Source organism: Polistes dominula, unplaced genomic scaffold (genome assembly GCF_049000335.1).
Source record: "Polistes dominula isolate Pdom_NZ unplaced genomic scaffold, Pdom_raw_medaka contig_277, whole genome shotgun sequence".
Classification (NCBI taxonomy): domain Eukaryota; kingdom Metazoa; phylum Arthropoda; class Insecta; order Hymenoptera; family Vespidae; genus Polistes; species Polistes dominula.
In genome coordinates, this window is record NW_028301009.1 from 320293 (window position 1) to 334756 (window position 14464).

The 14464-nt window shown below is 32.7% G+C and overlaps 1 protein-coding gene across 2 annotated transcripts; it reads left to right on the forward strand.

Moving 5' to 3' along the window:
- The first annotated feature begins 958 nt into the window (after positions 1-958).
- Positions 959-10920, forward strand: LanB1 (laminin subunit beta-1). 2 transcript variants are annotated; one of them, XM_089174095.1, is made up of 15 exons: positions 959-1479; positions 2104-2257; positions 2975-3025; positions 3249-3335; positions 3616-3841; positions 3922-4230; positions 4322-4884; positions 4977-5156; positions 5268-5593; positions 5852-6262; positions 6336-6525; positions 6615-7061; positions 7162-7669; positions 7753-8836; positions 8914-10920. In XM_089174095.1, the coding sequence occupies exons 2-15, from the start codon at positions 2155-2157 to the stop codon at positions 9883-9885; spliced, it is 5457 nt and encodes a 1818-aa protein (XP_089030221.1). In that variant the 5' UTR covers positions 959-1479; positions 2104-2154; the 3' UTR covers positions 9886-10920. The 2 variants fall into 2 exon arrangements, with proteins under 2 accessions (XP_089030221.1, XP_015188258.2); XM_015332772.2 differs by lacking the exon at positions 3249-3335.
- The last annotated feature ends 3544 nt before the right edge of the window (positions 10921-14464 follow it).

Below are 14464 nucleotides of genomic sequence, written 5' to 3' on the forward strand. Positions count from 1 at the left end.
AGATAAAGCAACTACCCACGCGCTTCTCTTCCTTCCTTTACAATCATTTAACGCAGTAAACATCACACTAATTCATCACGATCGAATATTTTCTTTTTCTCTTATTCTTATTTTTTCTCAACTTGCAAGAGGATGACATTCCACTCTGGAGTTTATATTTTTTTCTGTAATAATACAACATGTAATAATTAAATCTTTTATATTTGATTGCAATTTGAAAATATTTGCAATTTTGCGTAATTTATTTATACATTAACCGTTTAAAAAAAAATTTTAATTATTCAAGTAATTGTGATCATTATTTCTATATATATATAATATATATACATAATATTATTGATTAAATTTGGAACTTGATAAAATTTTTCTCGAAATATTTCAAAACATTGCTTTTTCTCTCTCTCAAAAATTTCTGACTAAAAAAAAAAACCAAGGGTCTACTTCGAAACGATTTTTGAACATCTGGCACATGACGCTCCCTGTTATACATATTCAAAGGAAGAGTCAATTTCGCAGTAAAAATGGAACCTATATGTTACCTAAATCTTTACTCAGAAACTATATATAAGAAGAAAAAAACAGTTCTCTAATATTCATAAATTTAAAAACAAATTTTATGTTTGCTTAACTCATTTCACATAAAATTAATATAATAATTAAAGTATAAAATTACGTAAGAATTATTAACATAGTATTGCTTATTATACTTGATAATATTTTGGGGGAATTATTAAAATTTCAATTTAAATATGATCATCATCTGAATAAAATCGAATGACATATAATAACTAGTTAACAAAGTAAACTAATTGCAAAGATAAGAAAGTAAAAATATAGTGTGCAGGGTTCTGAAGAATTCTATTCCAAGGTACGGTCCTGTTGTCGTGTCTTGAGCCGAACGAACGAAGCAGTTCTCTCGTTTCGAGACGCGTCTCTCGCGACGCGTAGGCCTTGTTGAGTATTTTCCTATTAAATGTTCACCTTTTATAGATTTTCAAGTAAGAATTATCGTGAATTAAGTGTCGGTGCTTTATCGAATAAATTGAAAAAAAAAACATAAATTGATTGGGTCTGTAAAATGAGCTTTTGAAAAAAGGAATTAAGGAGAAAAAAGGTCCCAAAAACGTCGCTGACGAAGCAGCAAGTTGTGAGAGAGTTGAAGTGGGAGAGAAAAAGAGAAAGAAAGAAAGAAAGAGAGAAATAGTGGGAGTTTTAGAGTGGGGGTTAGCTAAAGAGAGATAGGTATAGTAAAAGAAAAGGGACGTAATAATGTTCGTGTATGCTGTGTAAGCGCACAACAACGCAACAAAACCATCTCGGTGGAGGTTTTTGAACAGTGTCTCCTCATCAACGGAATTAGAAGAAAGACGAGGAGAAAAGTTTTCATCCGTTGAAATCTAATATAGTTTTGAGAAAGAAAAGACGAAAGAAAGAAAGAAAGAGAAAGATAAAAAGTGTTCTAAAGGAATAGAATAAACGGTAGGGATACCAAAAAAGCGAAAGAATTTACCATGATTATCCATGACGGGGGGATGCATCGATGTGTTTTTCTTTTGAAAGGTGCCTATGCGCACGCGCAATGGCGTCCGCGAGTGTACTTTTTAAATCAATCGATCGAAGGATCAATTGTTGACGCGATTTATCTTTTTTATTTTTAATGATGTGTTAGCGAGAGAGAGAGAGAGAGAGAGAGAGAGAGAGAGAGAGAGAAGGTGAAAAAGATATATGTAGATACTTCAAAGTTGTAAGGAACAAGTGATTTTTTTTTATTTGAACTTTTGTTTCTATCTTTTTTCTTTTTCTCTTGTTACACCCTACTCACACGTTTTACGATCATTCGGTAAAAGATGATTGAAAAAAAAATAGCTCCTTGCATCTATAGTCTTTAATTTTCAGTCGATTATAATATATTACCGTTGGAACGATAAAAGTATTGTAAAAAGTATTATTGAAATAAATTATCGTATATCGTTTAAGTATCATCGAGTATCTCTTGAACTCTTCTTACGAATGAATGATTCGTTTGATTCTTTTAACCGCGTACACGTATTCGATAGACGCGTTTAAAAAAGAAACACTTTAATTTTTTGTTTTACTTTACAGGGTAAATGGAGTCCACGAGTTGTTAGTCTTCTGACGAATTGTGCGTAACGGATGCTCAACTCGAGCGGGAAATATTCAAAGATGGCCGGACATTTTTTTTATCGGCGAATCCTCCCTGCGATTTTTATTTTCGCGATATTTCTTCTTTTATCAGGTATGGAATTATATTCAATCATTTTTAATCGATCAAATTGTTCTCTAAATACTACTGAAATCTCAATGATATTTTAATACACGTTTTATGATTAATATCAAAAATTCTACAAAAGAAGAACTTAACCGATAGTTTAGTAATCATGAATAATGATCATTCTTTTTATTCGTGTCTTTTACTACGAGAACTTTTTATCCGAAATGATTAGATAACAACAAGACCTCACGACCCCGATATATTACTTTAAAATTCTACGAATATGTACAAGTTCCCAAATTTAAGTATGCTAGATATATGATCGATTATCATATTGTATCAATAATCGACTAAAAAGAAAATTGTGAACCTTTTTTTATTATTATTGTAAATAAAAGAAATAATTATTTTTATACAAATTATGTAATTTGAAGTATTAATCAGTGAAGTGAAAAATAAACTGCACTCAAATATCAACTGTAGAAAAATATCATAGATAATGGTACATTTTTTTACATTTACGGACAAATGATAAAATGTAAAAAAAATTAATAATTTATTAAAACACAAAATAACACAGTACGATTCGTTTTACAAGATGCTTCATCATAAACATCCCGTTGTCCAACTCGCGATAACAACTACCGGTAGTAAAATGCTCCATGATGATAACTTCGAATTCCAAGAATCATTGAAATATTTCCTTATTATATCGAAACTGATAGAATTTTATCTTTTTAGGTTCAGCAAAGGCCCAACAAACAAGGGATTTAAGATTACCGTTAAACAGAGGTGAGTTATCTTTAATCAAATTATTCATTTTATCAAAAACTATTCGGCAAATCTTCAAAATTAACAAATACTTTGAATGAACTATGATATATAATTTATTGCTATATTCAAATCAAATACTTTGAGTACCATTTTATAAATGAAAATTAATCAATTACGATAGGAGTCTGATGAAAGATAAAATTGGAATAAAAAAAGAAAGGTAAAAATGAGAATGTTATAGAAATAATACCAGGAGGAAGCGTTTCGCCAATGGAAATAATAACAAGACGTCATAATGGGCTAGGAATGACCATCCCACAACGAAGAGGTAGTTCGATGACGTAATGTGTCAATACTCTGGTTCTATCCTGCATAAACTAACTGGTTATGGGATACGATATCTTCCCTGGTTATCTTGTTAATAATAAAAATCGATTGTTTTTCTTCTCTTGAACGTTATTTAAGACAAATATCATGTTGAAGAAATACCCATATGTTTACTCACCTAACAACATTTATCAATGAGAATAGAAATAACGAAATTTGTGATTAAATATTATTTGCATTTAAAAAGATATGATAAAATATATTTTTTTTTTCATCGACAGGTCCACATCCCAAAAGGCTACATCCCTGCGAACAAAGTTCATGTTATCCTGCAACAGGAAATCTTTTGATTGGCCGAAAAAATCGTCTGTTTGCTTCTTCCACGTGCGGTCTCAAGTTTCCAGAAAGATACTGCATCGTTTCACATCTCAAGGATCGAAAAAAATGCTTCTTTTGCGATGCATCTTTACCTAAGCAACAACACAATATTGAGAATGTCGTTGACGGGTATGTCAACATTTTTGCAAATAGATTAAATACTCTAAATTACAATAATTGATTAATTTCTTTTTATACTCACTTTACAGAACAAATTCACGACACTGGTGGCAAGCAGAAAATGGAAAAGAATATGTAACCATAAGAGTTGATTTCGAAGCTGAATTTCATTTCACTCATATAATTATCCGTTTTCAAACATTCCGTCCAGCAGCTATGTTAATAGAACGGTCGTTTGATTTTGGAAAAACTTGGAAGGTTTACAGATACTTTGCGCATAATTGCGAACAATCATTTCCAGGCATACCTACACATCAACCACGAAGCTTGACCGAAGTAATATGCGAAACGCGTTATTCTGTGGTTGCCCCGTCAACTGATGGTGAAGTCATTTTCAGGTGAATGATCTTTTGTTAATTGCTTATTAATACAACATTCCTATGTGTTTTCATGATCCATAAAGATACTATTATTACTATTACGTTGTAGAGTATTACCACGAAATTTGGAAATCGAAAATCCGTATTCGATAGAAGTGCAAAATTTGTTGAAAATTACCAATCTAAGAATCAACATGACGAAATTGCACACTTTGGGAGACGACTTGTTGGACGATCGTCCCGAGATAGGAGAGAAATATTATTATGCTATCAAAGACATGGTAATTAGAGGATCTTGTTCTTGCTATGGACACGCATCAAGATGTCTTCCTTTAGCTGGAGTAGCACACGAAGAAAACATGGTACATGGAAGATGCGAGTGTACTCACAACACCACAGGATTAAACTGTGAGAAATGCGAAGATTTCTATAACGATTTACCTTGGAAACCTGCGGTCGGTAAACAAACTAACGCGTGTAGACCATGCAATTGTAACAATCACACAACTTCCTGCCACTTTGACGAGACGGTTTACGAAAAATCTGGTAGAGTTTCCGGTGGTGTATGCGATGATTGTCAGCATAATACGCGTGGTCAAAACTGTGAACAGTGCAAACCATTTTATTATCATGATGTTAGTAAAGATATTACGCATCCCGAAGCTTGTCAACGTAAGTTATTTCGATGTTCTCCTAAAACTCAATCTTATTGTGTAATAAATGATCAGCTAATTTTACTTTTTTTAATTTTTATAATTGTACAGCTTGCGATTGTGATCTGAGTGGTTCTTTGGACGACGGCATATGCGATTCCAGAACCGATATTCTTAGCGGCGATGAGTCTGGCCGTTGTCACTGCAAAGCGAACGTAGAGGGTCGTCGTTGCGATCGTTGCAAGAATGGTTTTTGGAATTTCAATCCAGAAAATCCTCAAGGATGTCAAGGTATGTTATACTAAAAATTATCAATTAAATATTTAACAGTTATAAAATATTTTTCAAATAAATATTTAGATCAATATTAATGAACAAATATTGGTTTGGTTTACTTTACAGCATGTACTTGTAATACTCTTGGTACCATCGGCAACCAGGGTTGCAATATGAAAACTGGAGAATGTACTTGTAAGCGTTACGTCACTGCTCGCGACTGCAATCAGTGTTTGCCAGGATATTGGGGACTTTCTGAGGATCCCGAAGGATGTAAGCCTTGCGATTGCGATCCTGGTGGTTCATACGAAAATTCTTGTGACGTTATTACCGGCCAATGTCGATGCAGACCTCACGTCATTGGTAGAACTTGTAATCAACCGGAACAAAGCTATTATACTGGCTCTTTAGACTTTTTAATTTACGAAGGAGAACTATCCAGAGCAACTGAAGTAATTTAAATATTTATAATATAAATATTTATTTTTATTCAAGGGAGTATTCTAGTGCGTCTGATCAAAAAAACTTATTTCTTTTTGCATATTCTTATAAATCGGAATCTTAAAAATTGGTCCTGAAAATGTCAAAGTAAAATTCATTTTGAAACGTTTCCTTAAATTAAATTTCCAAAAATTACCTCGAAAATGGGTACTCACACTATAATACTCCATTAATTCATTCATTTTACTTTACATCAATATTTTCTTCAGAATTGTCAAGTTGTAATAAGAGAACCTTATCGCGATGGAAGAAATAGTACTTGGACTGGTATAGGATTCATGAAAGCTTTGCAAGACTCAACGCTCAACTTTACCATCGATGATATCCGCAGATCTATGTGGTATGATATAATAGTACGTTATGAACCAATACAACCAGGTACATGGGAAGACGTCCAAATAATTATTGAAAGAGATGGACCTGTTGACCCTAATGGTCCTTGTGCCCAATCGAAACCAGAATATGATCGATTGTGGGTACAGTTACCATATCATACAAGAAACGCTATTGCTCAACCTTCCGTTTGCTTGGAAAAAGACAAACAGTATAATGTCATATTGCAATTCCGTAAATTTAATAGTCATGTAGATACATCAACAGCATCTATATTAATTGATTCCGTAAGTATTTATACATAAGTCAATTAATGTATCTGTGTACTCTAATTTTATCTTTAATAATTTTTTCTTCAAGATTGTCGTAAAGCCTAGAATAGATGCCATACCTTTTTTCAACGAACCTGATGTTGGTGAATTACGTTATAAGGAATATGAATTGTGTAATCAAGCGTTAAATGATTTCAATTATATTCGGAATAGTTTACCTAATATGTGTAAAAAGTTTCAGGATAGTATCGGTTATTATGTTTTCGAGGGTGCACATCGTAAGTGAAATGAGCCTTACGTAAATGACTATATCTAAAGACTAGACAAATGAGAGTATACCTATAACACAATATTTATTTTGTTTCAGCTTGCGAGTGTAATCCTACAGGATCGCATAGTCTTCTTTGTCAAAATTATGGTGGCGCATGTCCTTGTAAAGTTAATGTAGTTGGTAGACGATGCAATCGCTGTGCTCCAGGAACTTATGGATTTGGTCCAGGAGGATGCATACCTTGTGACTGCGATGGTGTTGGTGCTTTAGATAACTTTTGTGACGTCGAAACCGGACGATGCAAGTGTCGACCGAATACTTATGGTAGAACGTGTGGTCAATGCGAACCAGGTTTTTGGGATTTCCCACATTGTCAACGATGTCAATGTCATGGTCATGCGGATAACTGTGATTCTAAAACCGGAGCTTGCATCAATTGTCGTGATTTTACCACTGGCCACAATTGTGATCGTTGTATCGAAACATTTTATGGAGATCCAAGAATAGGAGTTGACATTCCATGCAGAGCTTGTCCTTGTCCAGGCAAGAATCCTTTCTCAAAGAATGAAATAAGAATAAATATATTCTTTTATATAATTATTTGAAATAATAAATGGTTAAAAATTTTTTTTTATACATATAGGAACATTAGATTCTGATCACTCATACGCCGATAGTTGTTCCCTCGATTCTGTAACACAGGATGTAATTTGCGAGTGTTACGAGGGTTACAGCGGTCCACGTTGTGAAAAGTGTGCTGAGAATTATTTCGGCGATCCTGAAGTATCAGGTGGAAGTTGCGAACCTTGCGATTGTAGTAATAATACCGATCTGAGTGTACCTGGTAACTGTGATCCACACAGTGGACGTTGCCTACAATGTCTCTACAATACCGATGGACCAAACTGTCAAATTTGTACTGCCGGATTTTATGGTGATGCACTTAAGCAAAATTGTCAAGAATGTAACTGCGATTTCCTTGGAACTGACAGATCCGCTGGACCTTGCAATCATCGTACTGGACAGTGTCCTTGTCTGCCTCATGTAATTGGTCAACATTGCGATACTTGCGAGGAAAATCATTGGAGAATTGCTAGTGGCCAAGGTTGTGATCCTTGCGAATGTGACGCTATCGGAAGTGTATCTGACAAGTATATACAATAATTACCATAATATTTATGTAATCATTTAAACCTTTCATTTGATTATTGTTAATTCTTGTTTTTAAAAATAGATGTAATCCTTTCGATGGAAATTGCGAGTGCAGAGCTGGTTTCGGTGGACGAAGATGCAATGAATGTCAAACGAATTTCTGGGGAAATCCAAATATCGAATGTACCAAATGCGACTGTAATCAAATTGGTTCGGCAAGTCAACAGTGTGATAGAGAAACTGGTGTCTGTGTTTGTCACAAAGGAATAGGAGGTGAAAAATGTGATCAGTGTGACCGTGGTTATCACGGCGAAGCACCCCAATGTAGCCCATGCGGTGAATGTTTCGACAATTGGGATTTAACATTGACCGAATTGAAAAACAAGACAAAGCTTGTCATCGATGAGGCTTCCAGAATACAAAAAGTCGGTACTGCTGGAGTTTACAGTCTGGAATTCGACGACATGGTCGATTCATTAAACCAAGTACGCGATTTGATCAGCAACACTTCCATCAAGAGTCAAGATTTAGACGAATTGACTAATTTAGCCGAGGAATTGAGTAAGAACGTATCGGATTCGGCTAAACGATTAGAAGAAGTCGATAATTTGTTAGAAAACGTTAGTCAACGAGTTAATCTTGGCGATGTAGCGTTAAAAAAATTGAAAAATAGAACAAACAGTTTGCATCAAGGTGCCATGGAATTGAAAGAGAACGCTACGATATTGCAAGAGGAAAATGTTCAAGGTGCGCTAAACGTAACTCAACAAATGGCTGAGCAATCTCTAAATGCCGAAAAAATGGCGAACGATACTAATAACGTTCTGGCTGATGCGGAAAGATATCGTAAACATACGGAAAATCTTTTAGCCAAAAATAGTGCATCGGTTAATGAAGCTCAAGAAAGAAATAATGAATCTTTAGAAAAATTAACTAATAAGTTAAATGCATTGAACGGAGGTATGCGTGAATTGAATACTCGAATGTGCGGCGCAAATGTCACAGATTGTAGCGACGTTTGCGGTGGTGCTGGATGTGGCTTTTGTGGAGGACTTTCATGTGACTTTGGTGCGATAACAATAGCTAATCAAGCCTTGGATATGGCCAAACAACAGGCTGCTAAAATTAAAGGTCGAAGAGATGAAGCGGAGCAACTATTACGTAATGTAAGTTAATCGTCTGATCTTCTATTTCCCTGTAAAATTTTGTTTATCATTTCTCACAAAATCTAACATTTTTACAGTTGACTAAAGTCAAACAAGACGCCATAGCAGCAAGATCGAACGCACAAGACGCGTTTAACAATGCTTTGGAAGCAAGAAATCGTACGGATGCGATAACGAAGAGTTTGTCCGATATTAACAAACGAATTTGGAGTATATTGAACGAGGACCAACCAACGCCAACGATGGTGAGAGATTTAGCTGAGAAAATATTGATCAAGAATATACATTTGAAACCAGATGAGATCACCCAATTAGCCAATCGCATAAAAACAATAGTCGGTTCTCTCACAGATTCGGACAAAATTCTTGATGATACAAAAGCCGATCGCGAACTGGCTCATAGTTTAGTAGAACGTGCTAACAAAGCTAAAGAGGCAGCGTTAAAGAAACAAAACGAAACGAACGAGATCGTAATGTCTTTGACAGAAGCGAAAAAGGCACAAGAATTGGCCCATACTGCGATAAACAAAGCACAAAATGACGTGGACAAAGCGCAACAAGATTTAAATTATATAGCCGTGACCATTGAGGAAGCTCAAATGAAAGCTAACGATACTACCGATTCTGTAAAAGCTTTGGACGCAAGGCTACGACAATTACAAACGCAATCGGCTAAAAATGCCTTTATCTTGAATCAAGAAATCGAAGTTGAAACACGTAAAGTTGCCCAAGAGGCGCATATAGTAGATGGTAAAACAAAACAATTAGAAAAGGAGTATAAAAAGGCTGACGAATCTTTGAACTATCGTGTAAATAAGAGCAAAGGTGACATACAAAGAGCGAAGAAATTACTTCAAAGAGCTTCCGAATTAACAGCTGACACGTCGACCAAATTCAAGGATTTAGATGGTATGGAAAGCGTTTACAAAGACAATGAAAGAATACTCGCTGATCTCATGACTGAGGTAGACTCTCTAACCATAGAAATGGCGAAACATCTCGGGGAGATCGAGCGAAAGTCTCAAACTTACAGACAATGTACTTCGTAATGACCATTTATTTATAATGTTTTGGACCATTAGAATCGTATAAGGAAACCTCATAAACAATGGCGGTTTTATTCTTCAAAGAGGTCGTAGGGTTAGTCCTTCTTGGGGTCTTCATTAAAATAAATGAATTATGCACAATTTAAATTCTTTCATTTCAATCGTTCATGCAACTGAGAAAATAAGAAATACACTGTCCAAATACGATTATAATCTTCGATATAAATTTATATAGTCATTTTACGGAGTCCTCACGAATTGTGCAAGAATCTGCCATTGTTCATAGGAGAACATTATCCGATTCCAAATTCTAACAACACTAACTTTTAATAAAGAAATAATATAATTTTCCAAATAATACTGAAACTACGCATATCATATTAATATTCAAAATAGTTTCTATTACGATGCAATTAACATTAGATTCTCATATCTTCTAATTCATAATTTCACAATGCTCGTACCTAGATACCGATGAGGATCAGTTATTTTGTTTTTACTGCCATAATATCTAACAAAAGTATCATGTTTTTTATTGAGAAATAAAATCGAATATATCTTTACTTACATTTTTACAATATTATCTGTGTACATATGTAGCTTATATATTATATATGCATACATACATATCTAAGTAAATTTGTATCGCATTTGATTACAATATTTCTATAATTATTATTTAATATTGTAATGAAAAACAACGTTAGATGTAACGCAAACGGTAGTAATAGAAATAATTCTAACGAATCTACGCAATGTCGAAATACGGAAAGAAGAACATGATTTATTTTACGTAACATTAAGAAAATGAAAAAGAAACAAACAAATTCTGTAATGTTATGATCGAACCAAATGCTTTAGTAAATATATAGGTAGAATATAATAAATGAATAATTTGTTATAAATATACGTGCAATAGAATACAAGTTAGAATAAATAAATGAAATTAAGAAATTTATCAAATGAAAAAAGGGATTGATCTACTGAGAAATCAAAATTATTTTTCATATAAAAAAACCATTAAAATTGCATATTCAACATTATGAATAATTATTTATTGTGGGTATCTGTGTAAAAAAAAAGAAAAAAGAATAAGAATTATAAACTTCCATCGCTTCTGACATAATTTTAATTCCTTATGCACGACAAAACTTTGTTAGATAGGAGAAAGGAACATAGTGCCGGAAATACGATAAAAGAAAAGATAAGAAATTTATTGTGATAATTACAAAATTCTAAGCATTACGCAAAAAATATTCAACATTTAATTTATTTTGTTTTTTTCTTTAAAAAAATTTCTTTCGTTTCGAATGAAAAATCGTTTCTTTTGTTGATCATTATGACTCAAATCCCACAATTATTAATTCTAGCAAAATCTAAAAGATTAGATGACAAATTTTGTTATATAAAAAATTAAGTATGTTAATTTATTTTTATTTATTTTTTATTTTTATTTTTTATGGGAAGAAAGTAAAATTGACTTATAAGGATCACATCCTGAAGTATAAAATTTCTCTGTAAAAGCTATCCTTGCTGTTTATTGTGGTAGTACCCAAATGTCGAGGGACGCACGTGCGTAAATAGAAAATTCCCCTATTAAACTCTCCCTCCCCTGTTTTTGATAATCGACTTGGAGCGACGCTGACGGCGACAGCAGCTTTTACGAGAACCCATCTGAATTTTTTTTTTTATTTTCTTTTTTTCTTTTTCTATTTTCTTTTCGGTTGCACCTCCTCGGACGAAATCGTCTTTCCCTTTTGAAACATGGCCCCAGACGCTAGAGAATATTTCGTGAATAAAGAAGAGCTTTGTTGAATTCAAATGGTGTATGTATGAGGGCTCACGGGGTTGCTTACAATGAGTTCATTCAATACGAGCCTTGGTGGTTCTCAAACGGTATTAGATCTATCTACGTCTGAGGATTAACCCTTTTTTTCTTAACTCTTTTGCTATTTTACGCGATATCGTAAAAAAAACGAATAATCAATGTTTAACGGTAAATAATGAAACCAAAACATTTTGTTAGAATTTAATTTGCACGTTTAATTGTATACAATTTAACAAAAAAATATCATAGTATTTAAAAAAATTTTTTTTTATATTTCTTTTTTACATCGAATGTTTCAATGTCGCAATAAAAATTAACAAAGAAGAAAAACAAAAATATTATATCGTCAATTGGAACGTATAACGTTATTAAGAAAGTGATTATTATGAGAGTACATCTTATCTAATAATAGTTGATATTTGACATAGGGAAAATTATTGAGAGGCACTGGATTCCAACGAACGATCTTATGGTCATTATCGTTAAGATTTCTCTACATACATCACATAACCGTATAATGAATTAACCTACCAAACGAATATCCATACGTTGGCATAGTAATGCATACACATTACGTTGACACATTTTGGTTTTATTCAATAGGCTTTTTTTTAATTATTTTTTTTTCTGTACAGGAAGAATCTAATTATTGGCATCATCAAATAATTGCTTAACTATTTTTTTTAAATGATATAAAACTTGAAACATTCTATAGAAGGTTATTTATATAATATATTCAACGTGAATAATTATTAACTTATAGTGTGTATTTTTCGATTCTGCTATTCGATGAATTAATATTAACGATTAAACAACCAATCTTTTCATTGGACAATGATTAAAATTATCAGAAAGTATATATTAAATATTACAGACAGAATTCTTGGATATTATAATAAGTTTATAGGACAAAAGGTTAATCATATTGGGAAAGAGAAAAATGATAGTATAAAAAAACAGAAATATAAAACATAATTTTCTTCTTATCGAGAGATACGCACATATTGAATTTATACAAGAGATAACTTGTTCATCAATTCTCTAAATATAAATCTTTCTTTCCCCCACGATAGAAATATTTAGGTAAACGATAAGCCGAAATTCGGTTACAAAGTTTACATAGGGTGATTATCTGAAGGATAACGTTTTAGAAAGAACTTTTGATTACTTTCCGTGAGTCCCGTTTTTCTCTTTTAAAATTTTTCACTGTGTAAAAATTTCTCAAAATACAAAGATCTTTATTCTTGTTGTTTAAAAAACTCAGACAATGTCTAACGACTCCAACGCGTTTGAAATAATACAAATAATACAAATCGATTATGAAAGAAGAAAAAAAAATGTTCAATTGAAGAATATAAACTATATATTTAAATATTATAAACTATTTAATTGAACAATCTATTATACAACTTATAATAAAATATTAGAATAATTCAAACGATCCTTTAGAATAGCAGCAAGTCGGAAGTCATAGCCAGTCAGAGTCATAACTCGAATTCTACATCGGGGATCATTTCGCGAGGGGTAGAAAGATGTAAGACAGGTAAGAGAGTGAAAAGAAGGGAGAGCTTACATACACGCAGTATGCTCTTGTAAAAAGGGCAAGGAAACGGTTCTTGTTTGGTGTCTTTTGTAAGTAGTAGTCAGTTTGACAGCTGGTTCTTGCCGTGGTAGACTAAGGTGGGCTAAGGTGGGAAATAGGAAGTGGGGTGGGAGGTCAAACCAGCAGTAGCAGCAGTTTACAGGTATAAGAGTAAGTGGGGACGAGACCAATCGTCTCTTTTCTCCCATGGGATTCTCACATTTCCTATTCGAAATTCAGAAACGATAGCACGAGCCACTAAACTTGTCTAACTTCGATCCAGTCGCGTGTTACAGTTGAAATACTTTTGATCCATCATGTCTCAATTTTTTACTTTAACTAGAATTAGGTAAAAGAATCGGACACGATGAATAGTAAATATGATATTAATTAATTATTTGCTAGTGTAAAAGAAGAAATGTTCGATGAAAATTAAAACATCGGAGTGATCTAAAATTAAAGATCATTGATCGAGAAGAGAATTGTGTGATTATCAAATATAGTCGATTAAACTTGGTACGTTGACCTTTTTTTATTAAAGACAATCGAAATAAATTTTCAGCTCTACGGGAAACTAATTTCTAGACTTGTTTATCCTTAGTTTTTCTTGTCTTTTTTTTTTATTTAATCGTTAAACTCTTGAAATCGATCATTAATCTGTTTAATAAATCTAAAGGTCAAATCCTATGTTACTCTGATCTTTTTATTTTAAATTAAATTAATAAGTAAAGTAATATTTGTAATTATCATCTTTTTTAATAATTCAATAATTGAAAATAATCAATTTGAAGATGAAAATCTTAAAAGAAACATACGATGCACGTACAAAAAGATGCGCGTTTAAGGCGGTTTACGATAAAAGTAAAGTGAGGTGTGTCGTGAATTATATTAATAAATGCTCGATCGTGAAGAGTACACAATTTTAAAAAAATGAATATTACAAGAATTTTTGTGAAGTACACTTTGTCTAATCAAACTTATGAAATTATAACTACATTAAAAAAAGAATAATCATTTTAACACGGTCATATATTTTGAAAATCATTATACTATCTTTAACGTATATACTTAAGTAGATGATAATAATTCATTACAATGAATTGATTCTATTTAATCTAATCTATAAAATACAATCGTTTAATTATTTACAAATTTGTATATTATCTAATATG

Bases quoted from the DNA above. Each gene is read 5' to 3' on its own strand.
- LanB1 (XM_089174095.1), top strand. From the start codon at position 2,155: ATGCTCAACTCGAGCGGGAAATATTCAAAGATGGCCGGACATTTTTTT. The intron at 2,258-2,974 runs GTATGGAATTAT...TTATCTTTTTAG, and splicing joins GATATTTCTTCTTTTATCAG to GTTCAGCAAAGGCCCAACAA. The intron at 6,526-6,614 runs GTAAGTGAAATG...ATTTTGTTTCAG, and splicing joins TGTTTTCGAGGGTGCACATC to CTTGCGAGTGTAATCCTACA.